The sequence below is a fragment of the Schistocerca cancellata genome, chromosome 7 (assembly GCF_023864275.1).
Source record: "Schistocerca cancellata isolate TAMUIC-IGC-003103 chromosome 7, iqSchCanc2.1, whole genome shotgun sequence".
In the NCBI taxonomy this organism is placed as follows: domain Eukaryota; kingdom Metazoa; phylum Arthropoda; class Insecta; order Orthoptera; family Acrididae; genus Schistocerca; species Schistocerca cancellata.
Genome location: NC_064632.1, coordinates 185,146,164 through 185,172,391, shown reverse-complemented (window position 1 = coordinate 185,172,391; position 26,228 = coordinate 185,146,164). Strand labels below are relative to the sequence as shown.

General features: G+C 41.3%; 1 protein-coding gene across 6 annotated transcripts; it reads right to left on the bottom strand.

Moving 5' to 3' along the window:
• Positions 1-2,556: 2,556 nt before the first annotated feature.
• On the bottom strand, positions 2,557-21,022 carry LOC126091961 (uncharacterized). Of its 6 annotated transcripts, none has more exons than XM_049907304.1 (2): positions 20,885-21,022; positions 2,557-3,758 (listed from the first exon to the last, which is right to left on the bottom strand). In XM_049907304.1, the coding sequence occupies exon 2, from the start codon at positions 3,728-3,730 to the stop codon at positions 2,741-2,743; it is 990 nt and encodes a 329-aa protein (XP_049763261.1). In that variant the 5' UTR covers positions 3,731-3,758; positions 20,885-21,022; the 3' UTR covers positions 2,557-2,740. The 6 variants fall into 6 exon arrangements, with proteins under 6 accessions (XP_049763261.1, XP_049763265.1, XP_049763264.1 ...); XM_049907308.1 differs by lacking the exon at positions 20,885-21,022 and adding an exon at positions 20,566-20,679; XM_049907307.1 differs by lacking the exon at positions 20,885-21,022 and adding an exon at positions 20,478-20,580.
• Positions 21,023-26,228: the final 5,206 nt, after the last annotated feature.

The following is a 26,228-nucleotide window of genomic DNA, read 5'->3' as shown; positions in this document are numbered from 1 at the left end:
CTGGAAATTGAAATAAGAACACCGTGAATTCATTGTCCCAGGAAGGGGAAACTTTATTGACACATTCCTGGGGTCAGATACATCACATGATCACACTGACAGAACCACAGGCACATAGACACAGGCAACAGAGCATGCACAATGTCGCCACTAGTACAGTGTATATCCACCTTTCGCAGCAATGCAGGCTGCTATTCTCCCATGGAGACGATCGTAGAGATGCTGGATGTAGTCCTGTGGAACGGCTTCCCATGCCATTTCCACCTGGCGCCTCAGTTGGACCAGCGTTCGTGCTGGACGTGTAGACCGCGTGAGACGACGCTTCATCCAGTCCCAAACATGCTCAATGGGGGACAGATCCGGAGATCTTGCTGGCCAGGGTAGTTGACTTACACCTTCTAGAGCACGTTGGGTGGCACGGGATACATGCGGACGTGCATTGTCCTGTTGGAACAGCAAGTTCCTTTGCCGGTCTAGGAATAGTAGAACGATGGGTTCGATGACTGTTTGGATGTACCGTGCACTATTCAGTGTCCCCTCGACGATCACCAGTGGTGTACGGCCAGTGTAGGAGATCGCTCCCCACACCATGATGCCAGGTGTTGGCCCTGTGTGCCTCGGTCGTATGCAGTCCTGATTGTGGCGCTCACCTGCACGGCGCCAAACACGCATACGACCATCATTGGCACCAAGGCAGAAGCGACTCTCATCGCTGAAGACGACACGTCTCCATTCGTCCCTCCATTCACGCCTGTCGCGACACCACTGGAGGCGGGCTGCACGATGTTGGGGCGTGAGCGGAAGACGGCCTAACGGTGTGCGGGACCGTAGCCCAGCTTCATGGAGACGGTTGCGAATGGTCCTCGCCGATACCCCAGGAGCAACAGTGTCCCTAATTTGCTGGGAAGTGGCGGTGCGGTCCCCTACGGCACTGCGTAGGATCCTACGGTCTTGGCGTGCATCCGTGCGTTGCTGCGGTCCGGTCCCAGGTCGACGGGCACGTGCACCTTCCACCGACCACTGGCGACAACATCGATGTACTGTGGAGACCTCACGCCCCACGTGTTGAGCAATTCGGCGGTACATCCACCCGGCCTCCCGCATGCCCACTATACACCCTCGCTCAAAGTCCGTCAACCGCACATACGGTTCACGTCCACGCTGTCGCGGCATGCTACCAGTGTTAAAGACTGCGATGGAGCTCCGTATGCCACGGCAAACTGGCTGACACTGACGGCGGTGGTGCACAAATGCTGCGCAGCTAGCGCCATTCGACAGCCAACACTGTGGTTCCTGGTGTGTCCGCTGTGCCGTGCGTGTGATCATTGCTTGTACAGCCCTCTCGCAGTGTCCGGAGCAAGTATGGTGGGTCTGACACACCGGTGTCAATGTGTTCTTTTTTCCATTTCCAGGAGTGTATTTGTGCACTACTGAAGAATGGGAGAAATTTTATGCATGAGGTTCCTCTTTTACGTTTCATTTCTGCTAAGGTGGGCATTCTGAAATTAAATGGATGGTGGAGGAAGGAAAAAACAGCTACTTGAGATTTAGATGATGTCTTCATGCTGATTTTGTAATGCTCCTCCATCAAAATCATCAGTCGAAAACAGGTATTTTGTTGTCTACTGGCTTGTGACTCACATCCTTAATGTTTGGTTTGTTTATAACTCCAGCTTTTACTCTGATGACTATGGAGAAGATTTCACAGGTGACACCTGATGATTACCTTTGCCAGCTAACTGAAAAGACATGGCACCATGAGTGCTGTTGGTATCTACAGAAAGCTGGGAAAGAAATAATGGTGTATACGCTACCAGTACTTGCCCCAGCCAGATAAGGCCTCGAACTTCTTGACAAGTTCCTAAGTGCTTAAACAAATTATGTGGGGAACAGCAGTGACTGCACGGCATTAGAGGTCATTTTCACTTTGGCATATAGAACCTACCTCATTATCCTTACTTCTTGTATCTTCATTTGCTTACTGAGAAGCACTCTGTTACATATCAAATGTTCCCAAAGCATTTTGATCACAACTGCAGACACAGAATCCTTCAAAATGGCATTGCCACGTATTTTACAAGTTGCATCCTCCTTGCATGCCAACATTATGTAGCCAAGTCACTAACATTCAAAACAGTGCAATAAGTTTGGTGTAGATGATCTTACCTTGATGAGGTTTTGAGCAGCAAACAGGCATGTAGGAAAGGTCAATTAGCAGCTGAGCTTTTAGATAAAGTTTTTATCACAGAACTCTCTCTCTCTCTCTCTCTCTCTCTCTCTCTCTCTCTCTCACACACACACACACACACACACACACACTCTCTCTTTTTGTGCATTTTGTCGCACAACAGAACAAAGAAAAATACTGATATCATAAAGAAACACGCTAAATAAACATACAGAAACAGATAAATTTAAGCAGATGTGAAATGTTAACATTACATTTCATTCTTGCTAATTATTTTGAAAAGAATTATTACTTACAATAATAAACAGATAGTTTCCCCCTTTATTGTGACTTGATGCACTGGCAGGAAGAAAGAGTGACGTAAAGTATTTAGTTAGTAGCATGTACAAATATTTATTTATTTTACTGGAAACAGTGGCAGAGAGCTCTGATAATATAAGTATTTACCTAATAGCATGTACATACATTTATTTTATTGGGAACATTTTATATATTCTGATATATAAATAGAATCACATTTGTATTTTATCTTTGAGGTGTGTTCGTGAACTGTCAATGCCTATCAAAATTAAATGTGCCTTCTAATACTGTTATATGAGGTGCAAAACGTTTTAACTGGACCACCTCACGTTCACTGTATCCATAAGAATAATACAGGTCGATGATCTTCAGCTGCTTCATGGACTCACTCATTGCAGATAGCGGTAAACCATTTACATTAGAATGCCTCATATGGAACCTTTTCAGGTTTTTCAAATGTAGTAGGTGCTGAAATGCAGCTGGACGCAAAGAATAGCACTGACTGATATCCAATTCAGTGACACCCGGACAATATTTTAAAAATGAAAGGTCCTTAAGAGCAGCCGTGTCTGTAATTTGTAAAATCTTCAGTTTGCTGCAATTCTTCAGATTGTACAGTGCTTCTGATGTAACCTTATTTGACTGATGCAAACAGAGCTCTTCTAGTTCGGTGCAAGATTGACATAACAAGGATATTGTATCTGCACTGAGTGCTCTGGCACCAAAGAAATGCAGTGCTCTTAGATGTGCCAGGCTTCCCTGTTTTACCAACGGCTCAAAGGTGTCATCTTTGTCTGGAGGTGGCCTGTTACCCATATAAACCGTTAATGATTCCAATTTCACATTATCAGTGAAGAGTATGCTGCGACACCGACTTATAACAGACCTTGGAGCTGATACGTTCTTGATGTTTAGATGGTCTACTATGCATTTCAGCTCATCACGCTCGATAGATGAGGAAATATATAAATGTGAACCAGTGAACCAAGCCTGGAAATTGTCTGAATTGTCCGATTTTCCAATACAAAGTGAAGTTACATGAGGAATCACCTTTGCTATCTCCACAACATCACGTGTATTATGCTTGCCATCTATCTTCTGTTCCTTCCCTTTCCAAACAGCTGGGCTCTTGCAGAGTATGTGCCATCTCTGACATACATATTGTGCACCTTTAACTATGTCAAGGGCTGACAAATGTGATAATATTTCAATAATCAGTTCATCCGGAAAATTCTCTATCATCCTTGTGATGACTGCTTTCAGTTATAACCTGCAAACCAAACACTAATATTAGTTTTTAAGCACATTGGTTTCTTAGCCTGTAATAATTAAACATAGGAAAATATTAAAATCTGTACCAGTCATTAAAATAGACGTTAAAAGTTAAAACAGGATATGTACTGGATCCATGTGCTACATCTACATGTACACCACTACTTTGCAATTAGCACTGAAATGCCTGGCAGAGGGTTCTTCAAACCTTCACACTTTTCTCCCTATGTACGTGACATTAAAACACTTTCACATTCAAGGGAAAAAGTTGGTGATTGAAATTTCATGAAAAGATCTCACTGCAACAAAAACTGGTTTGTTTTAATTATCCTCACCCCAACTCACATACCAATTCACGACACTATCTCTGTTATTTTGCTCTAATTCAAAATGACCTGTCCTCCTTTGGTCATTTCAACATCCTCTGTCAATCCTATCTGGTGCGAGTCCCATACCACAGTGCAATGCTCTAGCAGAGGATGAACAGTCTCTTTTATAGAACAATTGCATCTTCTAAGTATTCTGCCAATAAAATGCAGTCTTTGATTTGGCTTTCCCACTGTCACCTTTCTGACAGTGAGCAGCATATGTTCTATCTGCTGTAACTAACCAGAATTGCATAACACCTGCTGCTCACTGTCAGAAAAGTGACATCGCTACTCAACAAGCAAGCAAGTCTGGCCAAAGAATGGCCAGACTACAGGACACAATTACAGGCACACTTCAACATCTACAAAATAATAGGTATGGAGCACAAAGCTTCCTTTTTGCCCACCATTCCAACCAAAGTGTAGAAACACTGTGTTAAACTGTGCACAGGAACTGTTCTCAAGAAAATCTTGTATGATGATTTAGTGAAATTACTAGATAATTATTCTGAAAAGTGAAATCCACGTCACAACTGCACATTTGAAATTTTTTCGTCTGAAGTAGCAGTGTGCTCAGTCACACAGTCAACAGCAGGCCTCAGAGGTCTCACCAGGCATTGCAAGTTTTAATGTTCACATGGAATTAACTGCACTGAAGTAATGTTACATGATGCCAACACACAGAATGTATCTGATGCACATATTCATGCTGCAATTCTAAAACTAGTGTAACAACCAGAATGTTGAATGTAAGCATGCAAACATGAATGCACTGTCCTGTACAGGTGCCAGATGTCAATTTGTGGGATGGCACTCCATGTCCGTTGCATTTGGTCAGTCAATAAAGAGATGGTTAATGCTGGTTGTGGGTTATGGAGTTGTTATCCAATAAAGTCCCATATGTGCTCAATTCGAGACGTATCTGGCAATAGAACAGGCCAAGGCAACATGCAAACACCTTGCAAAGCACGTTGAGTTACAACAGCACATGAATGGCAGCAATGCTTTGGCACCCAGGGGCACCAGCCCCAGCACACATGATGGCTATACAGCGTGAAGCACAAAAAGCAATGCTCACACAGTCCTTAGCAGCCACACAGGATTTTCAAGTATGCCCTAAGACTGCCAGGAGGTGCACAGAGAGCTACGGACCACCATGTACCTCGCCAGGCAACAGCAAGAGGTCGCTGGCCCCATCATAAAACCTGGATAACAGCTATTTAAGGAAACCCAAACCCAGGGATCACTGAAGACAATTCTCTCTGACAAGAGCTTGACGATTTATGTGCTGACTGCTTGCAGTCCCTCAATTAAGCTCTTGTCAAGATGCCATTGGTAACGACAGTGTAACACCGAGAAGTAAGCTTCCGCATTGGAAACAGCTCTCTTTGAGTGTTGGTCATTTCAGTGTTTAGTTAAGGCTTCAGGGAGTTAGGTGGAGCCACATCCACAGAAGTGTATCTTGTTTGGAACTGCAGAAGAGGTGGAATTAATTTGTACTTACAAATTTTGACAACCAGAGCTGCTCTTATTCCAAAGGATGCAGCAGGTGAATGAGGCTTTTCTGGCACAAGTTCTTGCCTTAAAGACACCCTCTCCTGTTACTGTACAGATTGGTGCTCAGCCCACCACCCAAGCACACCAAGGTGCATCAACACAACTGCCCCCGACAAGAAAATCAAGCCTTGGGCCTGCTACACAGCTTGATTACCGTATTTACTCGAATCTAAGCCGCACTTTTTTTCCGGTTTTTGTAATCCAAAAAACCGCCTGCGTCTTAGAATCGAGTGCAAAGCAAGCGGAAGTTCTGAAAAATGTTGGTAGGTGCCGCCACAACTAACTTCTGCCGTCGAATATATGTAGCGCTACAAGGGGATGCTTTGTAGGCACAGAGATAAATACTGGCGCCAAAATCTCTGCGTCAGTAAATAAATTAAAAAAAAAAAGGTGGAAGACGAGCTTTTTTCTCCGCCCCGAGTTTCGACCACTGCATTTTCGTACATTATCCAACGAAGTAAATACAAATTCCGTATTGTTCATCTTCAAATGTAGCAGAATTTCAATGTACTACGAAAATCCGACTGGCAAGACTGTTTGGGATGTTTGTCAATATGGCCAACTCTACGTGTTGAATTTTTTACTACCTGTGAGAAGAGGTGGTTGCTAATAGGAACCTGACGAAATGTGAATCACATGCAGTATTCTCTTCACCATAAGAATAATATGAATGTAAACATTATGCCACATATTCTTTCGTGTTTGCTGCTATTTCATTTAAATCCTATCTGTCTAATAAACTACGAAACTAGAGTGAGACAACAGCAAACGCGGAAGAATATACGTATCGTGTCATGTTTACATTCGTATTTTTCTTATGCCTAATAGTGATACAGTCAGAAATTAAGCACGGCAACTGATTAGATTTTTAAATCTAAGATGACTAATTCCTGTGCAGAATTTGACGTACTAGAGAAGCGGCCGCAAAGATTTTCAAACGGAGAAAAATTTTCGCCTAACTCTCGTTCAGAACATATTCTATCATATGCAGTATATTATTTGGTTCTTGTTGATCATTATCAAAGAAAGCAGTGTAAGTAACAACAAATAGCAGTCTCTTGCCATTGTTTCGCTAGTGAGACGATTCCTCTCTTTTCTTTTTTTTAAATTGTAAGCGGCGGTAGCGCGCACAAAAACAAGCCATGCCGCGCGCGGCGACAGGCCGTAAACACGCACTATCAGAATGAGACAAACAATGCATGACACAGTACAGTAATGCATTTTCAGCTCAGAGTGACGTTAACACCTATAACAAAGAAAACGGCACTTATCAGATCAAAGCAAAATAAGCAATCGATTCAAACCAGACGAAGCACGTGAAAAGAAAGGGTACCCGTATAAATACGGACGGAGCGCCTGACGTATAGCAATGGCTACCTGGTAAAACTTAACTAATAAGCTTACGACTCGAACCAAACTCCTGTAGCTGTATCGTCATTCATTCGACCTAAATTGTGTCTCGTATTACAATGGACCAACTTTGTTTTGATTTGGAGGTGCGGCCTAAAACTTTTCTCTCCCCTTGAATTTCGAGTCTCAAATTTCAGGTGCGGCTTAGATTCGGGAAAATTTTTTTCCTCGATTTCGAGTCTCATTTTTCGGGTGCGGCTTAGATTCGAGTGCGTCTTAGATTCGAGTAAATACGGTAGACCAGCATCTTGCAGCATACAATGTCTGTGGCCATCAGTAGCAGCATGCCTTACTGTTGGCCAATACAGGAGCCATGATCTACCAGCTGCTACAACAGTTACATCCCCAAGCGGAACCACACTTAGTGCAACATGATACTTCAATGCTCAGATAAATATTGCTGCAGCTTGACAAAAGTTCTTTCGCTGTCAGAAGCTACATATCGAAACCCATAGGAAATGGATATCAAGACTCTAGAGTCTCTCCTGGAAATGCCAGTTTCAATGTGCCAATGAACAATGCAAGCTTTCTTATGCATCAGTTCTGGTCTGCGACATGGTTTTAGTTTATACCCCTGATGGAGGTCTCCAGCAGGATCTCTTTAAGCTCAAAGATCCTTCACTCAACTCATGCCTTTTCAACATTTGGGCTTTTGAGCAATCTGTTAGAGGAGCAGCTTCTATCCAAGATCTCTGGTCTTTGCCTCCCACCCTGCCTTAGGAGCTCTGCTTAAGCGGTTGGCATCCAAGTCTGATAAAGACCTTCCCAAGATGTGTCATTTCAAACAGTTAAGATCTTGTAAATAGTTTTTTGTTATCCATCTGTGACACCAATGCCATTTCTGCAAGTCAAAGAGTACTGCCTGCAGTAAGTTTGGCCATGAAGCTGAAGTTTGTCACTCATCCAATCCATGTCCGTGGATTGGGCACAGGGCAACCTCAAGGAGGATCTTCCCAACCATATTTTCCAGAAGCTGCTGTCTATGAAGGTGGAGTTGGGAAAGCAAACCAGTCACCTTCCAGATTGACAATGGCTCGTTAGCTATGATAATCGACTGGGCTACATGCCAAGCCAATGGGTCTCCTCCATAGTGCCCTTTCACAGCAAAGTTACATAGTTTTAGTAACGACCTCATTTCTGTGGCAGGATGCTTCTGGACCAGGCTCTACCATGGAGCTACGGTAACCCCAGCTAGGATTCTGGTCGTTACAGCTCCTGGGGCATCTAATCTGCTTGGCCTTGACTTACTCCACGTTTTGGGCCTCAAGGTTCATGACACCTCTGAAGCAGTCCATCCTCTGAGCCTCAGCCCCTAAACCACCCCAGACCCATAACCCCCTTTTACACATTGCAGTCCCAAAATTTTTTAAGGACTGTTGTGTCAAGTTCATTCTCCAGGATAAGCTTCAACAGGACTTGCAACGACTCCAAGAGGCAAGAGAAGGGTGTCTTCATCCCCATCACATGTAGCCACTGCACCTCCCCCATTGTGATTGTGGATAAACTGACTGGTGCTGTCTGCATTTGTGGTGACATCATGGCCACTGTGAATGACCAGTCCACAGTCACTGCATATCCCACTCATGAGCCTGAGGACATTGTTTCTCATCTTGTTGAGGGCACAGTATTCACCAAAATCGACCTTCAGGATGCTTATCTCCAACTCCAATTGGACGGTGACTCCCAAGAGGTCAAAGACATGAACACCCCTTTTGGATTGGTCTACTATACGCAGCTTCCATTTGGTATATCCAGTGCTCCAGTGATCTTCCCGAGGTAATTGAAGCACCTATCAAAGGATGTTCCAGTGACAGTGAACTACCTCAATGACATGCACACAACCTCAACACATACTTCTCCACATTCACAGCAGTGAACCTGCATTGTAATGTTGATAAATGTTCTTTTTCCTCTGCAAGGTAGATTATTTAGGACACACCTTCAGCGCATCAGGCATACAGCCTATGCTGCAACACGTATCTGCCAGCCAACAACTGCCAGCCCCCACAGATGCATCCCAGCTCAAGTCTGTCTTATGCCAGCTGAACTACTATTGACAGTTCATTCCACAGGCTGCAGCTATTGTGGAAAATAGTTCATATAAAGCTTGTTTGGTAACAGAAATCCTATCTGAATAACATATTCTTAAATATAAAATGATCGCTAGACTTTTCTAAATGGAACTATGGTAATTTTTGAACCAGGACAATAAATATAAACATAAACAGGAACTTGAACATAAACTACTTAGAACTCACAATCAGTAAACGAAATAGTGAACATAATTTTTAACATTTGTAGGAAACCAGCAGCTTGTGACATCATAATAAATGCTAATCCATACCATCCTGCAAGATACGAGTTTCTTCTGTGCTACGATTCATAGGCTCTTGGAAGTTCCTACTCACTTGGTCAATGTAAACAAAGAACTAGCCATCTTCAAACAAATTGCCATTGCGAGAAGTTACAGCGGAGACACAGTTAAAACAGTTTATATGATATTAAAGAAAAGACAATCACGGGTAGAAGCCACCACCCAAGCACAAAACAAAAATGCAACTAAAATGAAATGTGTCAAAATGACATATAGAGGGAAAATTTATGATAAAATCAAGAATAGGTTTCAAAAATCTAATGCCAACTTAGGTTTTAGAACATATAATACTTTGAAATTATAATTGCACCATCACATAGATTGAATAAGGAGATATGTTTATATCGGTTTGGAGGTATACAACTAGGAGTGCGGTGACTGTAACAAATTTTACACAGGGCAGACCGGATGATCATTTCCTGCTAGATTCAGTGAGCACACTAATACACAAAATAAAATGAGCACACCAATAAACAAAATAAAACTGCTTCCAGAACACAAATGAAAAATATGAAGCATTATGAAAAATAAAATAATACACATTCAACAAAATGTGAAAATGCTACATAAAGTATCAAGGAAAGGAAACTGGACCTATTGGACAATTTACAGGTATACACTGGGAATAGCAGTACTTCTCATGAAGTATTAAATGATCAACTAGAAGTTAATAAAAAAATTTAATTGTTTTCATGACATTTTATAATTTAATTTCACTGTGTCTGTTATCATTCCTCATATCACAATTCATAGTTACTATTTATTTAACAATTAGTATGCCATCCACTTGGGGGAGCTTTATTATGTCTTGGCTTAACACAGACTACATCTTAACTTACCCAGACTTTGAGCATCAGGTGTTGGCATTTTTACATGTATAATTTCAATTTGGTCTGATGTTAACTGTTAGTCGTAAGTGAATCTTGTCACTAAATTTGTTGTGTTTATGTTTTCTACATGCTCATTTAACCTGTACTCTATGCGGTCATCTCAATTTCCCACGTTTGAGCTCATGCAGACTTTGAGCACTGAATTGTCGTTTCTGTTTTAAATTAAAAATCCGAAATTTCACCTTAGTTGTTAACCTAATGTTTTTTCGTTTACCATTAAAACGAGTACACATCATCTCATATACGGTTATCAAGGGTTGTTTCAACATAGTTCCAAACCTGAGCTCACCTAGACCTCGAGCACCAAATGGGCAGTTTATATTAATAATTAGAATTCTGTATTATGTCAGTGTCCACTGTAGCCGTAAAGCTCAGTCAGATCTCAAGCACCAAACTTTCAGCATAATCAGGATTACCTCTCATGTTAGTTGTGAACCTTAAGCAGTATGTCTCGCATGTTTAACTAATAATCAGACCCGTGTATCACGTTAGTTGTGAACCATACGTAATATGTCTAAAAGTTGTCTCCAGCTGGCTCACTACCAACTTAACTGAGCTGTACTCTGTGTGATCTGAATACATTTCATAATTAAGCTTTCCCAGACTTCAAAAATCCAACTTTTGTATATTTTATAGCAATAATTTTATTCAGTTTCACTTAAATCACTAACCATAGTATTGCTCTACTTTCTTTATTCCATGAACGTGAGAACCTATGAAGTTATGTATTGTTACAAAGTTGTATTCAATTAGTTCTGAAGATTGTTTCTTGCGTTATGATGGATATATGTTACCACCACGACCTAGACCCCTGGTTATGTTTTGTACGATTTCCTGTAATAACATGACAATGTTTAAGATGGCATGGTTTAGCTCCTGTTCCCTGTCCATATATTTTTGTGAAATTTTATATTAACCCAGAAAACAGCTGTACAAAACTAGAACGAAGTTCTTGCCCACATACTATGAGATCTAGATGACCCAGACCTCGGGTTATATATCTTACTCTATACAAATTATTTAACTGGATAGATAAAAAGTCTGCTCACCAATCAATAATTGATTGTTTTTAATGTTACTCTATACAAAGCATTGGGTAGCACTATTTTTTCATTCTTGTAACTTTTGTATTCATGTCACCCTTGTATTACATATATTTTAATATGTATAATTGAAAGGCTTGTTGTGTTCATATTATTATCCACATTAGTAGCCTACACCTTACCCTTACTTCCATCATCCTATGACCTAGACCATTTACATTACACTTTTTTTTTTTTAACATGTATACTTGTTTTGTAAATTGGCTTTCTCTACATTTTTATGCTACACATAATGTTTTATTACTGACTTCGTCTTTTTTACATTTCAATCAACTTTCTGCTTATAATGTAAGCAACATTGGCAAATTTTTAATCAATTTCATAAAGTGCAATTACTTATATTTTTACTCAGCATTTTAGGAACATTCACACACTGGCATAATCCAGTAAGACTTTTGTGTTATATATTTTGCTTTACCACAGCTTACATTGCAATTATGTTAACAGCTTTAACACATTTGGTAAGAAACTTTTCACAATGTCTAATGTTGGTTTGTTGTTTTTGTCTTGCTGCATTTGTACAAAATGTTGACCATTGCTAGCTTCTGTGCATATTGTGAATATTATAATATGTACAAATATAATAGAGGGAAACATTCCACGTGGGAAAAATATATCTAAAAACAAAGATGATGTGACTTACTTATAATATGTACAGTTACACATAATCTATGGCAGTAATGCGACCTTGCAGAGTACCTATCGGGACTTTGGCACAACACAGTATGGCTGCCCAAATTATCACCAAACCCTCACCCTGTTCCACTCTTGGGACGTAAACTCCACCAGAAGCTGGAAACAGTGTGAAGCAAGACTCATCTGACCAAATGACTTCTTTCCACGACTTCCTGTCATGGATAACTGGATAACGCACGAGTGGTTTTGAAATTCCATCTCACCCCACAATTCCCAGCTTCTACAAACCACTTTGTGCTGTTTTGCTGCTGACAGGGTTCATCGGGTGAAGCAGTCAGCTCCACAGTGACTTTTGCAGATGCACTATTATTTTTTGTCAGAATCCACTTCACTTCAATGACTGTCCATCACTACCACTCAACACACACTTTCATCTGCACTGTGACTTAGTGGATGATGTTTTCCCACTTTCCCTGTATGTGGCATAAGTCTTTGAAACTGTGCTTCCTGAAACACCAAACACATCAGTTATCTTGGTTACAGAAGCACCCACCATACGTGCACCAAAATTTTGCCCATGTTCAAATTCACTTAGCTCCGACATAAAGCACTCACAACTACACAGAACACTGTTCTGACCAAGATGACACTTGCAACATTTTGAGGACACTGCGCAGATGACATTCATTGTCAAGCCCCCGTTGAAAGCCTAATACCCTCATGGTGAATCACATCCAACATTTTGAGGTACGAAGGTCTTGCAGATCCATAAGCTTGTCATCCGTATTCGAGTCGTGGTCACACAAAGGCCTTATAAAGTTGGAGCAGACGTGCCCTGTCAGCGCCCCAAGACCTATGACTGACGCATTTAAGGACATTTAAAGCCTTGAAACAGCGGACTTTTAGATCCTTTAGGTGTGGCAACCATGTGAGCTTCTCATTAAAAATAAGCCCGGGACATTTTACTTTTTCCTTAAAGGTGAGAACAGTGTCTCCTAGTTTTAAAACAGGGAGATTAAAAAGAGAACAGGTATGGTTAAAATCTACACAAACAGTCTTCTCCAAAGAGAATTTAAAGTCTGTGGTCTTAGACCATTCCTCCAATCGCAGGATCGTCAGCTGTAATTGGCGTGTAGCAGTTGTAAGGGAGGAAGACGCACAGAAAATGGAGCACCGTATGGTCCGTCATACTGTGGACGCAATACTATTGATTGCAATTGCGAAAGCTGTCACACTGAGGACACTTCCTTCAGGGACACCGTTCTCCTGCTTAAAACGGTCAGACTAGGACATTCCCAACCTTATACCTAAAATACCTGTCCAACAGAGAGGATCTGATGACTGTGGGTAAACGTCCATGGAAACCCAACTCATAAAGCTGCCGCAAAATGTTATGCCTCCAGGTAGTATCGTATGCTTTTTACAGGTCGAAGAAAACCCCGATTAGGTGTTGCTTATGTAGGAAAGCATCCTGTATTACTGTTTCGAGTAGGATCAGGTTATCTACGGTGGAATGATACCTCCAGAACCCACACTGGCAGCAGGTAAGTAAGGATCTGGAATCGAGAACCAACACCAGGCGCCTATTGACCATACGCTCAAATGTCTTTCCTACACAGCTCATGAGACTAATGCTATGATAACTACTGGGATCGTTCCGATCCTTCCCTGGTTTTAAAAGTGGAATTAAAATCGATTCTTTCCACGAGCTAGGAAAGTCACCTGTCTTCCAAATTTCATTAAAAAGTTGAAGGACGACTTCCTTTGACCGCAGATCCAACTGCTGCAGCATGCTATATGATATCAGGTCTTGACCAGGTGCAGTATAACGAGATACTGACAGTGCAGAGTCCAAATCCCACAAAGAGAAAGGCTGGTTGTATTCCTCAGTGTTGTTTGAACGGAAATCAAAACCAGCCCTCTCCTGTGTACCCCAATAGCGATGAAATTCTGGGTCCTGGCTAGAATCGGCCGTAATAGTTTGAAATGATTCTGCCATTGCCCGGGCGATGTCTCTTGGAGACGTTAGGAGACACCCCCGCTCAAGTATAGCTGCTATTGGCTGGTCGAGAGTAGCCTTGAGATCCTCCTAATGGCTTCCCATACTGTGCTTCGAGATGTGGACCTACTGATGGAGTTCAGGTACTCTCACAAAAGACCTCCGTTTACTCTCTCTAACGATTCTTCTCGCCCACGCCCGTGCTATTCGGAAAGTTGCCAGATTCGCATCAGTAGGGCACCAATGGAATCTTCTCAAAGCCGTCCTTCTGTATCTGATTGTGGTACGACAGTCGTCATTCCACCAAGGGACAGGCTGCCTCACAGGTGTTCCCTTTGACTTTGGTATGGATACATCAGTGGCATGGTGCATCACTGCCATAATGTGATCCACCCAATCCTGGACACCTTCACACTCTTCAAAAACAGCCAACTGCCTGTAGAGCGTCCAGTTTCCCTTCCTGAACAACCATTTCGGCAGCTTTTCGACAAGACCTGTTTCAACTGGCAGATGGAGCCAAATAGGATAATGGTCGCTGCCATGAAGGGCGTCGTCTACTACCCACTGAGCAATGTCCGCAAGCACAGGTGAACAAACAGAGAGGTCTATGGCGAGTACGAACCTGAAGCGGTGCTAAAATGTGTGGCCTGACCAGCGTTCAGTGGCATGGTGCATCACTGCCATAATGTGATCCACCCAATCCTGGACACCTTCACACTCTTCAAAAACAGCCAACTGCCTGTAGAGCGTCCAGTTTCCCTTCCTGAACAACCATTTCGGCAGCTTTTCGACAAGACCCGTTTCAACTGGCAGATGGAGCCAGATAGGATAATGGTCGCTGCCATGAAGGGCGTCGTCTACTACCCACTGAGCAATGTCCGCAAGCACAGGCGAACAAACAGAGAGGTCTATGGCGAGTACGAACCTGAAGCGGTGCTAAAATGTGTGGCCTGACCAGCGTTCAGCAGTATGATGTTAGAATTCCTGATCAACTGCTCAATCATCTGGCCTCTGGGGCAGGTTTTGTTAGAACCTCATAATGCCTTATGAGCGTTAAAATCTCCTAAAATGAGAAAGGGAGCGTTGTGGTTAAGGGCACAGGTGAGGAGTGGAATGTGTCCTTAATGAAACTGACACCCCACCCTGCGCTCTATTACCAGTCGGGTCATCTTTCCTGTACATGTGATATCCTGTAAGTACAGGTGTGTCATTCTCTTTAAAATGTGTCTCTTGCAGAGAGATGCAAAAGGGGTTTTCCTTTACTAACAGGCGCAATTCTTCGAAGCGAGTTCTGACTCCATTCAGATTCCACTGAAGTATGGGAGCCATATCAGCGGTTCGGTTTAGATTTCTCCCTGTCTTTGCGCCGCACTGATGAGACACTTGTGGAGTGAGTGGCAGCAGAGGGGCTGCCAGGTTCTGGTGAAGAGGTATCAAACTCCATGATGATTTCCTCCTCATCAGTCAGGGATGCCATGACGACATTCAATGGTGCCTTTGGGAAGTGCAATCAGTCTACAAAGGACACTGCTTTGTTAGTTAGTTGGTTGTGTGTTCCACTGATCAATCACACAGTATGGTAGCTGTTATGATGTGGAACGTGTCAAATCATGTGTGCAATCCAGTATAGAATATCCCTGAAGTGTGTGGGACCTGTACCAAATAGGATGACTAACAGCGGTTACTCAACATATACAGAGAAGGACAACACAAATAGTCACATGTTTGTTTGATGTGTGGGAGAATGTCACAGAGGTACTGAAGATAGACGTAAACTATCCAGAGAAAGTCTACTAATGAAGTTTCAAGAATTGGCTTTAAATGACGACTCGAGACAGGAATATACTACAGCCCTCTATGTATTGCTTACATAAGGATCATGGGGACAACATTAGAATGACTACAGCATGCACAGAGGCATTTAAACTGTCACTATTCACGCACCCCATACGTGAATGACACACAGGAATAAACCCTCATAACTAGTACAACAGAATGTATCTTCTGCCAAGCACTTCACGATGGTTTGCAGAGTGTAGATGTAGAGGTAGAAGAGTTTGATGGATATCAAATTTATCAGTTCCTCACATTTTTAATTAAGATGATATCTGGACTGGACTTCCAGAATATGCATGAATTTTTTAACTGTCAATAGGGATCATGGTCAGAAATATATTTAAAAAATTACTAAATATGCTTTAATTCATAAACAGACTGAACATGATGGGCTGCAGTTGGTCAAATAGCACACATATTTTCTATCAAGAGCAGGAGACCATGCAGTATGACACGAGTCTTCCATCTTCAGCAAAATACAAATGCACATAATGCATGCCTTTATTTCTTCTCCATGAACTTCAGGAAAGGTTCAGATAAGATTTTTTTTTAACTTCACAAGAAATTATATGTTTAGAGCGGTATTTACTTCCAGCACACACACATTTTTGATGGAGAGCGAGTTCGCTCCTGCAGCAAACAGTTCATCTACTGCCATTGAGTTGAGCAGGAAATTACAAACTTCTCACAGTGTGCCCACACAGTTCAAGGTCAAATATAGTGGTGCAATGATGTGATACACTATGCTAAGATAGGTATATCTCTGGTAACAGAAACAGCTTCGTATCTTTTGTATTAAACACACTGTCCACACATGTATGAAGTCTTCATGGGTTGTCAGCCGAGTAGCATCGTCATCTTGTAGCACTTCGCAGCACTTCACCTGAAGATGATGGAGATGCATTCCATCATAACATTGCCATGAGACGACGACGCTACTCAGTAGACAACCCGTGAAGACTTCATATTTGAAATTTGCTGAGAAAGCCTGCACTCACACATAACACTGTCTACACACTTCACATCACACTACCACAGCAATTTTAGGTGATTACAAACTATTTATCATACATCCAAAATAAACATGCATCAAAGGGAATACATGTGAGGAACTCAATAACTGCTGCTCAAGAAGCAGCCACCCTTTAAAGAAATTAAAAAGTATATTATTATATCTGAATTAATAACAATTTACTAGTTTCAGTAAATGGAACTCTCTGTCTAAGACACTATATGTCAAAGTTGCTAGTAAAATTAAACAAAAGCTAAAGCAAAACTCATTCAGAGTTGCATTATCACTTAAATACTTGTCTTGCTTAATTAAAGAGTCAGAAGAAAATGCCATTCTATTTTACAAAATTTCACTCCTTACTGTCTTAACCTCATAATTTTCTCAGGTAATGCAACAAGTGCCAATAAACTACCGACAATCACAGCTGAGTGTGTGAAAGGATGTATGCACACTAAAAAAAATTTGGTAGTTCTAATGTTTTGTTACATGTGTGTATTTGTTACGCATCAGTCAAATAGATGAGGGGTTTCCTTTTCATCATTTCGTTTCTTCTTTTAAAATGTGAGTGAACAAAAGAAGGTCTTATGGCATCTCTTTCAAGAGTTATTCTGTTCAGAAGTTATGTTTTCTAAATCCAACAGAGAATCTTTAGAGATGTGTGAGACAAGTGCAAACACACTATTGACCATTAAAATTGCTACACCACGAAGATGATGTACTACAGATGCGAAATTTAACTGACAGGAAGAAGATGCTGTGGTATGCAAATGATTAGCTTTTCAGAGCATTCACACAAGGTTGGCGCCGGTGGCGACACCTACAACGTGATGACATGAGGAAAGTTTCCAACCGATTTCTCATACACAAACAGCAGTTGACCGGCGTTGCCTCCTGAAATGTTGTTGTGATGCCTCGTGTAAGGAGGAGAAATGCGTACCATCACGTTTCCAACTTTGATAAAGATCGGATTGTAGCTTATCACGATTGCAGTTTATTGTATCGCGACATTGCTGCTCGCGTTGGCCGAGATCAAATGACTGTTAGCAGAATATGGAATCAGCGGGTTGAGGGTAATACGGAACGCTGTGCTGGATCCCAACGATCTCGTATCACTAGCAGTCCAGATGACAGGCATCTTATCCACATGGTTGTAATGGATCGTGCAGCCACGTCTCGACCCCTGAGTCAACAGATGGGGACATTTGCAAGACAACAACCATCTGCACGAACAGTTCGATGATGTTTGGAGCAGCATGGACTATCAGCTCAGAGACCATGGCTGTGGTTACCCTTGACGCTGCATCACACACAGGAGCGCCTGCGATGGTGTACTCAACGACGAACCTGGGTGCACAAATGGCAAAACGTCATTTTTTCGGATGAATCCAGGTTCTGTTTACAGCATCATGATGGTCGCATCCGTGTTTGGCGACATCGCGGTGAACGCACATTGGAAGCGTGTATTCATCATCGCCATACTGGCATATCAGCCGGCGTGATGGTATGGGGTGCCACTGGTTACACGTCTCTTGTCACCTCTTGTTCGCATTGATGGCACTTTGAACACTGGACTTACATTTCAGATGTGTTACAACCTGTGGCTCTACCCTTCATTTGATCCCTGCGAAACCCTACATTTCAGCAGGATAATGCACGACCGCATGTTGCAGGTCCTGTACAGGCCTGTCTGGATACAGAAAATGTTTGACTGCTGCCCTGGCCAGCACATTCTCCAGATCTCTCACCAACTGAAAACGTCTGCTCAACAGTGGCCGAGCAACTGGCTCGTCACAATATGCCAGTCACTACTCTTGATGAACTGTGGTATTGTGTTGAAGCTGCATGAGCAGCTGTACCTGTACACGCCATCAGAGCTGTTTGACTCAAGGCGTATAAAGGCCGTTATTACGGCCAGAGGTGGTTGTTCTTGGTACTGATTTCTCAGGATCTATGCACCCAAATTGCGTGAAAATGTAATCACATGCCATTTCCAGTATTATATATTTGTCCAATGAATAACAGTTTATCATCTGCATTTCTTCTTCATGTAACAATTTTAATGGCCAGTAGTGTACATTTGCCATCAAGGTGCAGCTATGTTGAACTACCACTACTGTGTACGTAAATAATGAATCATAATTAAAGATGGGTGATACATGTTGTTTATCAAAGTCATAGGTCCTCTACCATGAAACCTACAACAATTTACAGTATTTCATAATTAACAAAAATGCCACACCTTCCACAACAAATATGCTTTTAATATAACTATGGGACTCAACTGTTGGTCATCAACTACTGCATAATTGTGCAATTACGCTCTGTATTAAATATGAAAATAACTTATTATGTACTACAGTGATGATAATTCCATGATGAAATCAAACAAAAATGGGGAAAAGGCAACCACTACCAATACCTAATGTCTGGTGGATACGAACATAACAACACAGAGGCACAGTGTGTGTCAGCAAAACATGTGTAAATGGTGATTGGATTTCCTCAATCTAGTGTAATAATGATATGATTGGTAAATTAAATTTGCTTTTAATATAGTTTGCATTACTGAAGATTCTGTCTCATGTATATGGAGAAATAGTTAAAAAAACTTTGCACCAGCAGAAAAGAGCTCCCTCTTATACCATCCATATGTATGCAGAATCATGACAAATTATCTTTATGCTCTGTATTGTGATGATGTACACCAAAGCTCATTTTAAACATATTTACATACACCCGAATGCCGCGGCCGCATTCCAAAAAAAAAACTCCCAACCTAACCTCAAGTGGGCTACGCTACAGATCACTTTATTTATGAAAATACAAAGTACAATCACCAACAAACTTTACATATTCACCCACAAAGCTCTCCAAGCCAGATACATTTGGAATGAAAAATTTTTTTCCGTACCTGCTAAACTGCATAAGTGCCGTTGTTTCAATGAAATTAAGAGTCATGGTTTAAGAAAACAGCATGTGTTGTGCAACAGAATTTAACACAGTCATCTTAAAAATGATACATAAATCAAGGCTACCTTTAATCAATCATTCTAATTTGTGTAAAAGCTTACAAATATACACATATGGATTTCATTTTGGGAAGAGTAATTACAAGTGGGAGCAATAAATACAATAGAGTGCTTAAAAGTGGGAGCAATAAATACAATCACTTCAATCTCAGGGCAAGCCCTGAGAAATAATTTGCATATCATAATCTCAAGGCGTAACGTGTGAAACTGCAGAGGAGACATTTCACTTTTCGACACGTTTCACAGCTTAAAAGACTACAGTGATAGTGACTCTCATCCTTCATTTACTGCAGATTTACGCTGCAAATGGGTAGGGGTGCGTAGTAGGCCTACATTCTTCTACGCACGGGGTACTCAAAATGGTCTACTATGTTTAAAGTGCAAATAAAAACTTGTACTTTCGATATGAATACAATATTGATAATATAACGCAGTTGAATTTACTACTTAGAACGGTTACTTAGGTCGATCATAAATTGAAATAGTACGCACAACCAACTAACTCATGTATTCTGCGAGAACCTTGTTTACGTCCACACACAGAACAACGGATTCTACACGTAATTCTGCGAGAAACTTGCAAATACGTACCACTGAGAATTGACAACAATCTTTGTTTTACAAAAATCGCGGTGTGTGATATTCCGAAAGCCACAAAACTATTTGCAACAAAGGGAAGGAACGGGCCAAAATTTATTTAAAGCTAGATATCAAACTTCGGCACACGTACACGACATACAACTTAATTTTGAAAACTAATAATGCCGATTGTCACAATACACAAGACCCACGACAACGACGAAATATATATATTTCAGGGGAGTATACATTGAAGTAAACAATCAAATGCATACTAAGGCAGTAAATAGTGTCTTCTGAAATTAAATATTGTGAAATTTTACCTACGTACCAAAACATACAATGACACACCCCCACGTCACTGACAGATCATATCCATCAATACAGCCCAGACATAACACCAGCAAAGTGGCGCTATTAGATGCAACTGTTTATGGCGCCAGTGTAATGGTTCATTTCTTCATACTGATTTCCCATTCTAGCACTTTATTATTCAATGCATCATCTACTTTCAACTTTAACTGTTCCTTGATCAAATTTACGCATAACAGTACCTTGTTCTCCCAATAAAATAATTCACTATATAAAAAAGTACTGTTTATTCGGAGTGATATGCTTCGTGTCACCACTGCCACAATATCATTTATGTGCATCACTGTTGTTTCCGGCAGACGCACGCGTGATGCGTGAAGTAAATACAGCGTTTTCTCTTTTCTTCTATTTCTACACGTTAGCGTTGTAATGACCGTTCTATGGACAATCCGTTGCACAATGTCCTAGTACTACATGGAAATTTTTACTTTGCTTGCTCTTTTGAAATCCTCTTTGACTTATTTTGTTTCCCTTTTCGTGCTTTAAAAATGCTGTTGATTCTGTTGTGTTTTATTCATGCAATATAATTCGGTGGCAAAAAGTTTTTCAATGAGTAATTATCAAATTCCTTTTTCTGCACAGATAAGATTTGACCATTTAATATTCATTCAGACGAAATATTCTCTTCATGGTTCGATAGTTCATCTTTTAGGTCTACAAATAATTTTTGCAGCTTCGCTACATGTGCGCTGATATCTTCTCTTTCGTTGAGTTTGACTCAAAAAAACGTATAATTCAACATGTTTAAGCATTGAGTACTGCTACGTTCAACTCGCGCACGTAGTTTGTTCAGATTTCTTTAGATTTATTGCACGTCGACACAAGTTCAGCAACTGATTTACTTAGCGCACTTGCTGTCCGAGTTGCTGATTTTGTGTCATCCTAAAACCATGCTGCGTTCACTGCCTTTTGTTCACCTGTCTGTTGGAGCGGCAATCTCGCAAGTTCACGTTCATATTAAAAAAGCCATTTTGCCTACTAGTCAGGCCTTCAAGTTTACCAGTATGCACTTTATAATTGCTATTGGTAACCATTTCCTTATAGAAGACTCCCATTGTCGTACAACTTGTCCCAACTAAATGATTGCTTCTGTCAATGAACACTGTCTTCTTCTGAAACTGCGTTTTGTTCAATTAGACGTAGTCTCGGCCTATAAACTATTGCAAAAATTATTAAGTTCGACCAACACAGTTTCATTAACGAACAGTTCATTCCCAGAAAACGAACTATTCAGCATCAAAAACTTGTTGCAGAGAGTTTCTATAGAACTCAAGGATATATCGAAAATATCATGGAATAACAGGTTACACTGAACCGTTAAACATTTTTCCATTTCTTACAATGACACCCAGCAATAAGCACAGTCATAACACCAGTAAAGTGTGGCTTTTAGGTGAAGATGTTTAGCTGTTTTTGGCACTGGTATAATGATTCATTTCCTTATAGCGATAATTGCATGGACTTATCAGTGAATGAAATGGTATGAAATATGCTGCTGTCAGTTACAATTCTGAATTTAAACAATGATCTGTTAACGAATTTATTAATTATTATTAATTCATAGTTACAAAATGATGAGTGAGAGCAGTTTATAAATATTAAAAACTGGAAGAGCAAGCAGAACATTACTCACTACTCATTAATTTTAAAACAACCTGTACATCATGTAGGCTAATTAAACAGTCATTGATCAACTGATGCAAATAATAAGTGTGGCCATACAATTAATTCAGTTCATCCTTTTCGTACTAATAGTAATCTTTTGAATCATGGAAAAATTCACCAGTTGACCCACTCTTAAATTATACGACTAATATTTCATTATATGTTAAAAAATTTGCTTCTCCCACACACATCTCACAGTACTACTAGTTGATCTTCCTGTGAAGAGTGCAGTAATTGAATTATATAACAGCAGGAGGTGAAAGTGTACACAACTACACACCATCCTTTGATCTGTGGTGTAAATATGTAAATGTTAATGTAAAATTATTGTTACTCTTTGTGGACTGCCACTACTTGCTGTTAATTAGACAGCTTGATGTTGTAGATAAATGTTCTCTGTGCACCTACGCTGATAGGGCTCCACATCTATTGACAACATGTTCGTGCTTACTCCCATCACCCTCTTTCTCATTTCGTTCCAGTGTCTGATATTTGCACTCGTCCAGGTAAATCAGTGCCAGTTATTGGGTTAAATTTAGACAAACTGTTAATCACTGATTGTGGTAACACTTTCAGATTTGATGATTTGAGTTTCTGGTCCTGTTAAATTACATTTTGTACAAAGATTGTACTGTAATACAGGACAAATACAATATTACATGGGCAAAGAGAAAGAAAAACAAATAACACTGTAAGCAATGTAAATACAAGATAAACAACATTACATTTGAGGCATCAAGAAAAATGGTAACTCTACAGGGAATGTACGTGCAAGATATACATTATTACATACACTGGAATACAAATTTCATCATCTATAATACAGAGTGAACATTAATAGAACCCACAAACTGCAGGGACGGATTCCTGATTGGAAATGGAGGAAAAGAAGTCCTGTAAACACATGTCCAGAAACACATCACTGCCAGGGTAGATCATGGTGATGAATGGAAGTTCCTTTAACCACGTGTTGTGTGTTCCTTGTGTGTTGCGGGCTATGTGATTGACACAGCGTATTGTAAGCAGAATAATGGCCTGGCATTCATGGTGAGAACAAGCTGAGATGGTAATTGTGTAAGGCCAAGCAGATGGAAACAGTCGAAGTGTAGCTAAGCTGTATGAAAACTAGTACCCTCACAGACACCAACCACATCACACAAAATTTCAGGCCCTTTTGGAGTGTTTGTCTGATCACAAGTCCTTTCAGACAGATGAATGTGCAAGGAGGTGGGCGGACTTGTACATACATCAGATTTGGAAAACTGAAAAACTACGTGTGGTACCTGTTCATCCAAATCCGGTGTACACACAGTCCACCACCTCCCTGTACGTTCACCTGTCTGAAAGGACCCATTATCATACAAACGCCCAAAAAGAGACTGGAATGTTGTGTATTGTATTGTATGTTAACCAGAGTCCTAGAAACGACAGAGAGGCTCCATCCCCACTGCAGCCGCAGTGGTCAACAACGCCACGACAACAATCACAGTAGACTTCATCCCTCCACCACTCCACACTGAACCCCTCTTTCAGGGGTTATTGTGTGATTGGGCTCACGGTGGACCCCCCCCCCCCCCCCAAGGAACGTCTCACACAAGATGAGTGTAATGCCAATGTTTGCATGGTAGAGTAACGGTGGTGTACACGTACATGGAGAACTTGTTTGCACAGCAATCGCCGACATAGTGCAGCTGAGGTGGAAAAAGGGGAACCAGCCCGCATTCGCCGAGGTAGATGGAAAACCGCCTAAAAACCATCCTCAGACTTTCCGGCTCACCAGACCTCAACACAAGTCCAGCGGGTGGATTCATGCCGGGGACCAGGCACTCCTTCCCAAACCAGAAAGCTGTCCGTTAGACTGCACTGCTAACCGAGTGTGCTAACGTTGTATAATGTGGTGGGTGTCTATGAGGATACTAGCTTTGGAATAGCTGTGCAGCCACTCGACTGTTGCCATCTGCTTGGCCATAAACAAAGAACATCTTGGCTTATTCCCGACATGAATACCAGATTATTCTGCTGCTTACAGTACAGGCATTGCCAAATTCACGGATTTCCCGTCAAATTTGACTGAGTTTCATGTTGTGTGACAGGTAAAATTTAGTTTTGGCGGTTGACGGATTTTTTGATGGATATTACTAAAACTGGGCCTTTTTTGATGGATTTTTCTAATTTCATTTAATTTTGAAAAAAATTATTTTGTTTGATAAAACCAAATCTTTGTGCACCTGCAAGACAGTGCCATGGATGTATTACACTAAAACTCTAAGTTTCACTCTTTGTGTTGCAAAAACGGGCTGTATTTCTGATTTGTTCATTCAGATTAAATACATGTAGGATATATCAAAAATTGAACTGAAATTAACTCCTTAGATTTCCCTCCTACTGAGCTAACAGAATCAAACATCTCTGATGACTGGCAGACTCAGCAAAGCAAACATAATGCGGTAGTAAATAGCTCTAATATCTGATATAAGCAAAGATATAATAGTATGTAAGAGCCCGATAATCACAAACTGAGCATAGGGAACAGAAGCAGGAATCCTGAAATGCCTTCCTGGAAATGGTCCGAGTGGAGGCAGTTTGCCATTGGCCTCCTCTGATCTGTTACGAATTGTCGAGCGTGTTTTTGTCCATTGGGAATGACTGCGTTGAGTGCTGGTAATGTGTCGTGTTTGTGTTTTTATGGGCAAGGAGGGACAGGCTGAATCTCGGTTCTGGCACATAGTGTAATTCTCTCGAAAAGCATCAAGGGGGCCGCCAAGCTTAATATCCCCATCTGGTGGGCGAATTACCATCAACAGTGTCACATGTCCTTTCTTCATGAGAGATTGTGGCGTGGTTTGGAATTTAAGCCAGGACATTGGCACAGAAACTGGCAATCAGGAAGTTTAAACTACCGTTGCTCCTCCTCTGGCCGGCCAAATACTGGCAGCGAAAGTATCATCCACCACCAGGACTGAAACTGGCTTTAAATATACGATCGTACTGTATTGTATTGTATGTTAACCGGGGCCCTAGATACGACGGAAAGGCTCCGTTCCCGCTGCAGCCGCAGTGGTCCACAACCCCATGACGACAACCATAGTCCACTTCACCCCTCCGCCGCCCCACACCGAACCCAGGGTTATTGTGCGGTTCAGTCCCCAGTGGACCCCCCCAGGAAATGTCTCCCACCAGACGAGTGTTTTCGTGGTAGAGTAATGGTGGTGTACGGTACGTGGATAACTTGTTTGCGCAGCAATCGCCGACATGAAGCAGGCAAAAAGGAATACAAACGTCTCAAAAATGATATCGACAGGAAGTGCAAAATGGCTAAGCAGGGATGGCTAGAGGACAAATGTAAGGATGTAGAGACTTGTCTCACTAGGGGTAAGATAGATACTGCCTACAGGAAAATTAAAGAGACCTTTGGAGAGAAGAGAACCACTTGTATGAATATCAAGAGCTCAGATGGCAACCCAGTTCTAAGCAAAGAAGGGAAGGCAGAAAGGTGGAAGGAGTATATAGAGGGTTTATACAAGGGCGATGTACTTGAGGACAATATTATGGAAATGGAAGAGGATGTAGATGAAGACGAAATGGGAGATAAGATACTGCGTGAAGAGTTTGACAGAGCACTGAAAGACCTGAGTCGA

Excerpts from the sequence above, each read along its gene's own strand:
- LOC126091961 (XM_049907304.1), bottom strand. The coding sequence starts at position 3,730 with ATGATAGAGAATTTTCCGGATGAACTGATTATTGAAATATTATCACAT.